The sequence below is a fragment of the Branchiostoma lanceolatum genome, chromosome 1, assembly GCF_035083965.1.
Source record: "Branchiostoma lanceolatum isolate klBraLanc5 chromosome 1, klBraLanc5.hap2, whole genome shotgun sequence".
In the NCBI taxonomy this organism is placed as follows: domain Eukaryota; kingdom Metazoa; phylum Chordata; class Leptocardii; order Amphioxiformes; family Branchiostomatidae; genus Branchiostoma; species Branchiostoma lanceolatum.
In genome coordinates this window covers 27,133,044-27,146,381 of record NC_089722.1, presented here as the reverse complement: position 1 = coordinate 27,146,381, position 13,338 = coordinate 27,133,044, and the positions used below count along the sequence as shown (strand labels likewise).

Sequence of the window (13,338 nt, the reverse complement as noted above, 5' to 3'; positions counted from 1 at the left end):
CAACCTACATTCCAGATCTCTTCAGTCGTCGAATCCTCGTCGAGAGGTTGCCAACGGCATTGTGGAAGCGATTCATGATGATAATGAAGAAGAGCAATGTGGAACTAAAAATATAAAATCCTTTGCACGAGCACGAGTTGACTACAGAAGGTGTTACAATTACGTGCTGTCTCCACTTAAGCAGACAGTAAGACCTCTCAACAGCATAAGAAAAGAAACGGCATGGTCATATCTAAGCCAAACCTCCCGAATGGCAAGCCAGAAGAAAGATGTCGTCCCTGAGTTGTTTTACGTCGTCGTTGGAGACCGCATACTCATTTGACGATGCCAGTCCTCATGAGCTCATGCTTGTTAATCAGCAGAAACTACCTGCGAAACTGCCTGATATATTGACGTGCGTAACGTCACTACACGCCGTTTTCCTTTCACAAAGAGCGAAGTACTTCCACCACGTCCTGCAGACGATTCCACAAATGGATGGCCTCCTAGGAGGGAAAGGGTGAGCCAACCAGCGTCGGCTACGGTTGCCAGACGATGGGGCTCGTACACATCCGGCAACGTCATACGGACTGTGCATAGGTGTGAATGGACGTCGTGACAGACTCGATGGGTAGCCTACCCCGGGCGGCGGGAAACACAAATCAACCGCAAGCGTAGCGTGACGCCAATAAACGCTGATTGGTTATTGGGGAAAAGACGTTAACTCTAAAAGCGCCGACTGTAACTCATCATCCATTCCTAGGGTGCATATTCGTGGTTTCTAATCCTATTCTTTAGTTTTAAACGAGTTTGATACTAAGCAAGCGTTGACTCGAATAACACATTTACAATTTACTCCCTACATGATCAATACTCTCCCGTGGGACAGATGCCTGACGGTATTTCGCTAGCTTAAATTTTGCACCGCTTTGAGGTCCAAATAGATCGTAAGTCTGACCTAGAATTCCTCAAGGAGGCTTGTTCCTTCTGCTTTCATCCGAAGACATTGATTCATTGGAACACTCCATGCGTTGCATTCGCTGAACGGTGTCATGATAGTATACCCGGTGGACAACTTGCAATTAGCCCGACCAAAACATACGCATGTATGGATGTACGTGCTTTTGCATAATGGAAGATCCACTACATCACGGGCCACATCACTTAAAGAAACTCCACGTCTAGAGTAAACTTTGTCACAACAGTTCCTGAGAGAGAACAGTTTTTACATACATTAATGAATCTTCTCGTCGCTTCCTATTACCAGGAGTCGGAAGCAATTCTCCAAATGAAACAGAAGGATACACTACTTGAAGGCTGATAGATGGTTGGTGGAAAACAAGTTGAAACCGCACCACAAATGGCGTACAGGGAACTGTAGGTAAAGGATGTACCTGTCAGAACAAAAATTGCAGTTCCATGAAAACTCTGCAGAAGTGTGGATGATGAAGAATGCAGTGAGTTCATACAGACCTCTTCGAAAGGCAACCTCCATCTATTTTGCACATGAAGCGAACACGCCGGGACAGACAGAAATGTCAAAATATATATAATACAGGATGACTCTATTTCACCAGGGCCATTAGTTAGTCACTACCATACCTACTACGCCGGCTATTTGGTGAATATTTGCCAGGGGAGTTTGGCCACCATAGGCCTAGGGTTTCATTTGCAAGCGAAGTTATGTAACCTTACCGTGGACTGACTCTAATGACCTATTATTCTCTTTTTTTGCCGAATTTTACTATCAGCACCCCCTAGGAAGGCCAGGTGGAGGCTAGCCATTGATTTGAAATGGATTTTTATGAAATTTGGTATATGGGAATAGGTGTTGGTAAGGAAGGACAACTTCTAGTATGCCTCCAGCCGCTTTCTTAGGTACTGCAGGAGAACTTCCGATTTTTGTATTTCATGTTTTGGACATGCTATGAACTATGTCAACACGTAGTCCTCTCTCTATGGACTATGGTTATTTTCAAGATATCTTATAATCAGGAAACTATTTGATCAACGGGTGACGACTGCATTTTGTCAAAAACCAAATGTGTTTATGTTGCCTATGAACTTTAAGCTCTGCATTTGTTCTATAAATGAATGTCAAAAACGATGTAACTCCCACAAAGTTCAATGCACGCATTTGTTATTTCAGAAAACGCGATGAGAATGGATAGCACGCAGAACCCTTTCGCTCGTGTGAACCGGTTAAAGTCTGCTAAACCATTCATCATGCACATACACCACGGGAGTGCCCTTTATTCATTCAATGTCGTTCTCTCTTCGTGAAAATTTGTCACATAACCATCTACTCTTCTGAGATCAAGGTGAATATTCGGGAAAGGGTACGGCATAGATGAAAGATGACAAACATAAAAGAAATGCCGCATACGAATGCGTGTAACACGACGAGTAGATATTGAGGCGGCCATTTAGGTCATGACAGAAACTAGCTAGCTGGAATTAATTCTAAAGGATGAAGAGGATACAGATATGATACAGCTAAGTCGGAAAAGGTCAGAAACCTCTCCCGCTCTCCGCCATTCAAAAAGTCTGCGTCGTCATAAGGAAGCATGATGAATTTTGCATTTGTCTGACATAACTTTGTGATGTAATTTCCTGGCTCACAATACACATACATCTTTCTTCTGTCAGGTTCCTGTATTTTCTTCTTGCTTTGAAATGCAACAATATCGTAACCAGGCATTTACGGGAAGGGAACATGGCCAATTACAGGATTGGAGAGAGGTGAAATTTGAGAGCATCCCGGGTGTCCACCAGCTGTGCCAATTACGGCAGCTTTCTTGATGCAATCACTGGACAATACATCATCGGGCTAACAAGCTTGGTTCTGCGATAACATACCCACAGGTCGGAAGTGCAGGGTACTTTGTACACAGGGGTGGCAACCGTTAGTATTCAAATGATGTCGACTGGCAACCAGGAACCGATTGAAGACTGAGGTTTGCAGGGAATCTTTGGTGAGAAGTGCACCAGTGCAATCTGTCTAGAGACACTGTAAACATGCACATGAGAGTATCGCTTCGAGGTAATATTTGTAGGGTCAGTCTGGAAATGTTTAACTACGTTCATATCGTACACGTTGTATAGGTGGTACTATGGCATTGTCATTAGGGTTGTTGACTTAGAATCTAAAGGTTCTGTGTTCGAATCCCTGGCAGGTCCCAATTGTGTGTCCTTATCGGCTGCCATTTAACACCAACTTCCTCGCTCGACTTCAGTGAAAATGATTATGATATGTTTATCCTTTCAGCGTGAACCTTGCGAATTAAAATATTAAGATAACAAACAAAAAGGGAGAAAAGGGAACTGAAGTTATATGTGCAGTTAGTTAGGGCTGCCCAAACGCTATTGGCATTAAGATGAACAACGGTCCGATAATTGAAACAAATCATGGATAAAGAGCACAGCTGGGACTGGAATGGGCACAGTCCATACTAAAGGAGACCAATTCAATCAAGGAGAATGTTGTCCGTTCAGGATGTAATTAGCTTAACCCTAGATGAAATGAGAGCCAATACTTTATGATTAATCAATTGGGGTCACAGCAGTCCGGCTGATGTCATCTAAGCGGACTTGTGGAGTTATTCTTGGCTGTTAATCAACACAGTCAGCCACCGTAATGCAAACGACATAACTATTGCGGTTGAAAGAACCGTTACGCTTTGGTCTTTAAAAGTTAGGTCCATTTTTAGTAACGCCCTGCCTTAGGGGACGTTTGATATATGTTCGTGCCTTTGACGTGTATCGTAGCCGGCTAGCCAAGACACAGCTAGCGATCCCATTTCATCTTGGGCATACAGAACTTAAGACTAAAACCTATACTCCTACATTGGCTCACAAATTTTAAAGATCAAAGTGGCTGCCATTAGAGGACAATGAAATGCATCATGAAAAGCTAACTGGTGATGGAAACTGGGTCATAAAGTCGAGAAACCCATGCCATACTGTAATCTATCGGTGGATTGAGATGGCATTGATTGAGGTCAAATGGTATCGGCTGTTGTTTGAGCGGCGGACCGATCGAGATGGAGGGACTTCTTGGAGCCTCATGTGCCACCTGGAACATGAAGAGGACTGAGGGAGTGGGTGAGTGGTTTTGACCGTGGATATTTCTTCCGTGCACATATATATGAAACTGTTGAAAAGATTCATTAGAGGGGGAGAGGAGTAGATGTAGAGGATCATCCATTCAAATTCTTTGATCGATAAACCCAGTAAATCCTTCCCATTAACAGATACACACATATCTCTAATGAACAGCTGTCAAATAAGATGAATTGTCTGCGTAAGGAAGACGCATAGGTAACTTCATGAATCAAACTGGACGGTTTGATAACGAGAAAAATCTCAAATGAAAAAACAACACTTCCACGACCTCTTTTGCCATACCGAGACACTGGTGAGTTATCTCTGAAAACCAGGTGTCAGAGGATAGCGTTAACACTATGTAGAGAAATACTTCAAAAGATGGTATCAGTAGAGGTCATACCTTAAAGTTATACACTAGTATCGATTTTAAGCGAAAGGGAAAGAATTTCATATGACTAGGCCACCATCAGCGGTGAGGTTGCTTTAAGTAACAGTGAACACACATTTGTCTTCGTCGGCGAACTTTTTCAGGGTGCTGCTGTTTTTATTTAGCCGCCATTTTGTTTTCCTTCATCTACTTATGACACTATGTAGGAAACATTTTCTATGTAGTCTGTGTAGTTTGTAGTCGATTTGTATATGCACATTTTGTGTAAGGTTTGATTAAGTCTGTTAAAGAAATTAAAATGATAAAGAAAAAATATGAAAATGTATGGCACCATGAACGGTTCACCCTGAGGTATTGAAATGTTATCATATCAACCTAAACTGAATTCCAGTAAAACTCATCATTATATTCTAGACAGCCGCCCACAAACCATGCACAATAACATGGGCATAGCGAGTCTTTTACATGTTTTCCCGATAGTAGTTACTACTGTTCCCAATCAATGACTGTCGTCAGTTTATGATCCAAAAATGACGCTGCAATTCAGTTTACGGCAGGGATGGAAGCAGATGTCGTCTAATCTCTGTGCCGAAAAATGTTCCCACGTCACATTAAGACGTTAACACAGGGCTATCTCCATAGTTACATACATATCGTCATAGCTTATCGCTGACTCGACGTTAACATCGTAAAATTAAAGGTTACAGGTGCAGAAGATGAAAACTCTCCGTCATGCATTTTTTATCATTTCCCAATTGCTCATAAAAGTCCGTAAAGTACTACAAATTTTACAGGCATGGCTACGGCAACACAAACCTTGTACCAGTCGGGACAGGAAACATCGTAACTTTTTTTTGGTTAGGGTTTATCATGTTGGAGGGGCATATCATCTTACTTGTTAAAATTTTGTCGTCAGAATTGTGTATTACAATCATTGTAGATATATCCGCGTTGTGTTTTACATACGTCTCAGAATCTTGAAAAAATGACGCCTTTTTTGTGAATCATCCTTGATTAACATCATACGTCGACTGTAATGCATTAGAAAAAAAACTACATTGCTGTTTAAGGTTTAGCGCTATGTTTTACAAGTTGCGTAAAGAAAAATATACCGTTAGTGTGAAATGAGAGCATTTGATAATGCCCTCTAGGCTCTGGTCTCTACCTTACCTCAGATGACTCCATATTTTTAAGGATGAAGCTCCCAAATGGTTTACAAGATTTTAAAAGCAGCTTGACCTTACCTGTGAGACTACATTAGTCTTTTGATTATTGTAAGCCTCTACCTTTCGAGCACGTTGTGAATTATCACCCCTTTTACCTGAAGCAATTAGCAGGACCCCAGACAACACCCTGCGTTTCGCTGCTATCAATTCCAGAGCTGTACCGGGTGGAAAGTGCACTGATGTTGGTAAAGTTTACTTTGAATTCCCACCGATGAAAAGACCCTTCCAGTCGTTTAGAAGAAAACTATTTTAAGGACACAGGAAATGAAGCTGAAAAGCTGGTGGCTCTAGATGAAGGAGACAATTTGTCTTTGTAGGTTAGAGATAGGGAGTTGGTACATTGCTGGTATCGACATGCAAGAACAACTCTTTCAAACCTTGTTAATACTGACTACTAATACAGTCAAACTTGGTAGGGCAATCACCAGGCGAAGCTAACCACCTCCAGTCACAAGCCACATTTAAACAGCTCCGTCCATTTTTTACATAGTTAACCCCACCCTGTTCTGGGCAACCACCTGTCCTCAGCAACCATATGCATTTTCCTAAGTCGAATAGTCCTGGAGCGGTTACTGAATCCGGGTTTGACTTACTTTATTGAGAGAAACACTGCAAATGTAGTAACGGTCGCTAACATTCCAGACAAACGCAAAACTGAACGATTAAACAACCGCTGTACTGTACATATACCAACATATAGGCACAACAATTTAAAGTAGAAAATCGCTACAAAAGGAGTTATGGTTCGAATGTACGGGTACATACAGTGGTTCTTCGTTTCCTCTGAAAGCCGACACGTATCGCATCTTGTTTCTGACGGTCTTGGCTGTCTTTGTGAAAAGGTTGGCCTTCCTATTCATCTCGTCTCGAAAATAATCCCACACAAAATGTGCACGAGATTGGTACAATACTTCTGGCGTGGCAGCTTAATCAAAATTTGCATATTTTATGAGTAGACTGGTCACCGTTCTGGCTCTCATTTCACGGCGTTAGAACTTAAATGTCAGAACTGATGTTTGGAAGTAAAAAACGTGACATTCACAGAAGAGTTGCCAAATTGTAAAAGCCCCAAAATATGTCTGAAAATGAGATAGTTCTGCTACGGTACCCAGAAAAGCCACCAGAAGTGAAAGACAAACTCATTTCCTTCAGTTAGCCACATGCTAGGTTTCAAAACAACCCTTCCATATCTTTTTCAGGTATGCTAGCGCTGTTTAACCACGAAAGAACTTCGTTACAAGCGTTACCTACAACATAACTTTCTTGGCGAAGGTAAATCTGTGAAAAATCGTGTTTTTGTCACTGTAAAACCTAGCAGCACTAAAGCTATTATGAAGGCATTTTAATACACATGTAGCAGCATTTCTTCATTTAACAAATATCTTCATAGACAACATTTCAACTCCACTACAATAACTAGCAGTTTCACAATCTATCCATTCGTAGTCTAATATCAGATATGGCTTCGAGCTACAGAACTTCATAGATACAAACATAATATGTTGGTGACTTTACTGGGCCTGGGAGAAATAACGTGAACCAAAAGGAACTTTCCACAGTTTTATGGGTCTCGTTGTAGTCATGCTATACTCGCGGCTGTGTGTTATTAATAAAAACACTACCCCGAGCTTTACGTTTCCAAAGCAAAGTTTCTAAGAGCATTAACCGGGGCCTTCTCCCGTGAACAGAGACGTTCTTTTAACACGCTACGGAGTGCTGTGGAGAAGAAACCATTAGATAACTGTCCAGATGTCTATGTTATCTGAGGGAAACACCTGCTTGTGAGCATACTGTCGTCTGACAGAAAAGCCCGCCAAAAACGGGCCGAACGGGGGGCGAGTCGATGATACTCTGTTTTTTTACTTCTCTGGATAGATATTGAACCGTATCACGTATTTATTGTATATGTTTGATATTTGTATTTTTTTGGACCATGGCATGAGTAGGATTTCTACGCAAGTCATGTTTTAAACGATTGATTTTTGGAGAGGGCTGAATTGTCATATTCCACCTGTGACTATTACTGATTGATCCCTTAGTACGTTGAATCAGTCATCGTGAGTACTGTGGCATATCGTGTCGCGGATGGGCTTTTCGGTGTCCAGAGGATTTTGAATCGCTAAAACGTGGGGCCTCACTAGACTTCACCCCTTTATCCACACTGCTTTGCGACTTATCTAGTCTTACAGACAAAAATGGCAAAAATAATAATTCATATATGCCAGCGTTGTATTCCGTACGTTGGGAGTCACGGAAAAACACAGACACACAGACAAGTCATTAACGTTGGGTAACCTAAATTCGTGGGGTACTTAAAGTCGGGATTTTTCGAAAACGGGGTATTTAGGGATATGTGCTAGATGCAACATCAGTAATACCGCTAGAAATGCAAACTTGACAGACTAACGCATTCAGAACACTGTCTGAAAAGCTTCGATAACCATGCATTAGAAGTTGGCGACGTCAAAACCTCTCCGTCCCTTATTGACAGAGTCTGGGGGCTTCGTGGGAGACTCACACTGCACGGTTGTTCGCTGGTTTATAAGACAAATGTCACATCTCCTGCCTGCTAAACACAATTATTTACAAGACAACTAATTAGAATCTCTTTTGCTAACCTACAACTGGACTCTAAGTGTGATCAATCATCAAAACTCCTCTCTGTTGCTACAACCTACGGCACGTGTATTTTCCCGCCGCCATATTGTTAACCAGAATCCTGTTGTCAAGCAGACGGCAAAGGTTTGTGAGGAACACTTTTTTGTCTAAATGCTGCGTGTGATAGTGGACTGAGGAAGATATTTTCCTCAAAGTTTGCTCCTAACACAACAAGGAACACATGGACATAGTAGAATTACCATTGCTACGGCATCCAGCTAACTTACCATGAATAATGTAACGTTACACGTTGCCCGATGATGACGATGGGCCGACTTTGAGTGAAGTTCTACCGACTCAACACACGGGTTGTTCCCGAACTGGCCTGATGTGTGCGGTACGGCCGTTTTTTCGTGTATTTTTTTTACTTGGACACGTCTATATCCATAGCACTCTCCTCAAGCCAAGGATGGAACGAATAGCTGCTGTATAAAATGTGATTAGCGGTAAGATATTCAAGACGAATCTTCTCTCCCGAATTAATGTGCCCCCCTGTCCGACAACACTGTCATTGTGCGTGCGGCGTACGGTAGTTTCAAGTTGAAATATTATGGTGTCAGCACGACTAGAGACAAAATCTACCATATATATGATTAGTGCAAAGATAGTACATAATACTGACAGAATTATAGAAAAAAAGGATGGTTTATTGTTCTGCTAGATTGATTTCAGTCAACCATTATCGGAAAAATCCCGAATTTAGGTTACCCAACGTTAACTTAATTCCCTGGGATTAAGTTAAAAGCTCTTCAAGTGAAAATGCTTGAGCACTCCAAGAGAAACTAAAATCTGGATATAGGTGTATTTCTTAGAAGACAACATTGTTATGAATACAAAATCAACCAAACCGAATTTTGCAGAATTTCAGCACATGTAGATAAATAACGGAACGGACCTTTATGATTCAGTAATTGATATAGTTGACCTTCATACAGGCCCTTGTGCAGGTATCTAAGTATGGGTTTCAATGGGATAATTGTTAAGGATTACAGGTCCGTTTTGGGCCAGAATCAAGAGGGGAATTATGCTGCTGAGGCTGCAAGTCGATGGGCAACACACACAAACGCACGCACGCACACACACACACACACACACACACACACACACACACACACACACACACACACACACACACACACGTGACAAACACACACACACACACTCACTCACACACTGAAATGCGCACACGCACACGCATACGCACACACACACGCACAGACACACACACACACGCACACACACACACACACACACACACGTGCACACACACACTGCACGACATTATCTTCAAGATCACCCCTAGATTTCGCTGCTTCTGGAGTTGACCTCCACTTAAAAGATTTGTGCTGTGAACTGCATAACATCTTAAATATATTGTGTGTATCAGCGTGCAGTAAATTATGTATGATGAACACATATGTACAGACATATCTAACTCCCCATGTCTTAAAATCCTCTCAACCTCCTTGATTGCCCTTGACACTGAGCTCAACCACCATACTCCCAGTTTTCAAGGCACGTTCTTGGCCTTACGCGCGCTCTGTGAGGCTTTTGCAGCAAGTGTTGCATGATGATAGTCATGACTGAGGATTTATAGATGTTACATGCGTTCACAAGGACATGATGTCCTTTTAGAATAAGTACTACCTAGTCGACCATCAAGGACGCGCAAAACTGGATAGGGGTAGTTAACTAGAAAGGGTCAGCTATTTCTGTCCTACAGGACGATTTCAATTAAGTTTATGACATTTAGGGCTCTTTTGGCACCAGACCGTATGGTATGGGTAACGTTCTTAACTCTGGAACGTTGGAGGAATTATAATTACATGTACGTTGAACGATTTTATTTTTTCAGGTCCATCTTCCTTTCTTTCTTGCTTTCTTCAAAGTCAAAATATACATAAACGTGATTGTTTGGTAAATAATAACAACACATGTGCAGTTGCAAAAAAACATATACAAGAAATCAAAGATTCCATACCTCCGTGAAATGTTTGGAGTTTTTGGGAATTTCTAGACATTATTTCATTTTTTTCTTGTGAACGTTTCTCTTATTCTGTCTATGTATTTCCAGTCTGCGGAACAACTTTGAACCTGGCTTAAGCCAAACTCCCCATCCTGCCAGTATCCAGTTACACCATCTTCATGCTCACATCCTGTCACTCTACAATATTCAAATAACTAAGGACGTTAGCCAACACACAGACCGAAAAAAACCCTCTGTTTTCACAGAGATGATAAAATTACAGCATAACATGCCTGTAAAATTGAAATATGGTATTCTTGATTTTATATTTAGTGCGCATAAATACGATCATGGAGTGGAATTGGCGGGATTGACGACATGATAGAAGCATTCCTAACGATCTGGAACGCCTACTAACAAGTTGACGATTGCAGGCATATAAATGTATGTTCGAGGGGCAGTTTTCGTTTGGCGTGATTTTATGTTTAAAGACTTGTGAAAAGCTGTGAAAAGCATCGTATGAAATTTTAGATATCCAGATATCATAATACATTAATCCATTAATCTACCTCAGCACAAACAGTTTCATTGGTGAACAACTACGCCATTTGGCGAAAGTAGAAGGAAGTGCAGGAGAAAGACTACTGTTGCGTGGCCGTTTCTTTGCAACACCACCTTGCGACGATTCTTGTAACGGCACCTTTGAATTCAGATAGTAAAACGAATGCATGTGGAAAGTCTTACAGCTCATAGGTTTATGCGTGATATGCAGAAGGATCCCGTCCGGCAAGGAAATATATATAAAAGAAACATAACGTTTTAGCGGTGATATTCCGTCATTCTCTTGACCACGAGATTTTAGGGATCGGGAATCCCCCTGTTACTGTGTTACAACCCATAATTATAGATGACCTTAATCTTACGAGTACATCGGTCTCAACTCCCTCAAATGGAGTGCGCAAAACTATAAAGACTTGCTGTTTTACACCGGCATAGACATGGCCATAAGTGAAGTGTTCGCTTTGCATTAGGCAGGGGTGGGTGTGAGGTGGTTTCACGTGTTCAAGCTCCGGCCGGCAGGTACCAAAGATTTTCAAAATACATACTACTTTCTCTGTTTAGCACCCGTCACTTGTAATCATGACAAAGCGCGTGGTACTTCAACACACATCACGACCATTTCATAAGCCCCTTGCCGCAGTACTTGCACAAATGCATGTATGGTATAGAAACTAAGAAAGAGAAATTGTCCCCTCTCTATACACCGAAATGTGAGGGAGGATTTTACAGATATTGCCATTTGGCGACAATGGTCTGCAGTAGATGGCATTCATGGCTATAGTCTAGCTGCCAAACAAAACGCCTCTCAATATAAAGAGGCAAGAAGACATCGATGACTTTTACAGAATAAGCAACACGCCCAGAACCTTCCCTCAACATTACATGTATGAACTAACTGTGACCTCATGAGTGCTACCATCTTCTCTCCAGACTGATAAAATATAGCTCTATAGATGGCAAACGGATCCCAACATATATATGTTAATACACCATTCCAACATTTCTTTCTTTAAGTCAATACCTTCCTTCTCCGGTTGCCGACATCACAAGGAATCATTTTCACAGATGAAATCCGAAAAAAAATAGTTATCAATACCTTTTTTTTCTGTAAAAATGCGTTCATGCCACTTTCTAACAATTATCATAATATGCATTAACAACTGCATTATAGTAGTTGGCAATGCCCACCACTATAATGCACTTGCTAACTTGGCAACATAATGCACATAATGATATCAACTGACATTTTAGTACACTTAATGGTATCAACTCACCCTTTAGTGATTTCACTTTTGGCCGCCTCCTGTTGTTCCGATTTCTGTCTGTGATGCGCGTTTAGAAGTCTCTGCCAATGCTTCATAGCTCCTTGGTATGTTCTTGATTTCTCTTAAGTGATGACAAGCGGCAATACTACCGCCCCTTCTAATCTTACACGTTGTCTCTTGAAACCGTTAAGTAAAAGGTCTAGTTGATGCTGCACTAAAATTACGAAAGTCAAGAGCAGAGGTTGGGGAGTTGCGAATTGTTCCCGCAGGTTGTGAAGACCGTATCTTCACCGTAGACGATTTCTAGAGCCTGCCAGATGCTATGATGGAAGTCCAGTTACCAAAAGCAACAGTTACCAGATTAAAACAATGTCAGTACACACACATATCACGTCAACAGCATCAACAGTTGCCTCGTTAAACAGCTCTCCACACCAGACGTTCTCCCCCGTGAGATACGATCAACAAGCCTGTTGTTCATCGACACGCCCCGCCGTCGAGCTGCACCAAACTGCCGCCCACAGGTCGGTCACACGGCTGTCACTTATCGGAAACACCCGATTCCTAGCAGGTGCCAAGACTTATAGACACAGAGGTGCTGGCGTATGCCTAAAATAGCTCAGTTCGATCGTTTTATCGATGCTGGGGACCCTCATGAGCCTCTTTGTATAGCGGGAGAAATATTTTTCAGCCTGATGTAAAGTGACATGTATAATGGCAGTAAAAACGTACATGCACAACCGTCTGGGCGTCAGATTCCCTTTCTATATACACACGTTCTTTTGAATGGTATTGTCTGTCAGAATTTTCATGATACACCGTTCGATCGACAACAGGAGAGTGATGGTAGAAGCTGTCTTCCGAAGATCTATCATTGAAGATGACGTGAGTGCTCTCTTCAGATCTCTTATGATACGTTTGTGTTCATCTCCAATGACTGTCACACCTAATAGCGTAAAGAGATGACAAAATTAGCATTTAGAGTATAAATGATCCATTGTTCAATGCTGTTCTCTGGTGATGTAATGAAAAAGTGAGTAGTATACCTAGAAATCACAAAATATCTGTGTCTTGATCTTCAATGCCTGCAACACCTGGTATAAGGTATAAAGAGATTAAAATTTGCATTTATAATATCAATAATTCAGGGTACAATGTCATTATCTTCTGATATAATGGATAAATAAG

At 41.6% G+C, this 13,338-nt stretch overlaps 1 protein-coding gene across 2 annotated transcripts in view; it reads right to left on the bottom strand.

Moving 5' to 3' along the window:
* Positions 1-13,089, bottom strand: part of LOC136445869 (synaptotagmin-6-like) — a 36,370-nt gene extending 23,281 nt beyond the window's left edge. Inside the window, exon 1 of one of the 2 annotated variants that reach the window (XM_066444076.1) lies at positions 12,160-13,089. In XM_066444076.1, the coding sequence (XP_066300173.1) occupies positions 12,160-12,245 (86 nt within the window). In that variant the 5' untranslated portion in view covers positions 12,246-13,089. Of the gene's footprint in view, positions 1-8; positions 721-12,159 lie in introns of those variants that run through there. The other variant, XM_066444086.1, reaches the window with a different exon arrangement.
* Between the last annotated feature and the right edge of the window lie 249 nt (positions 13,090-13,338).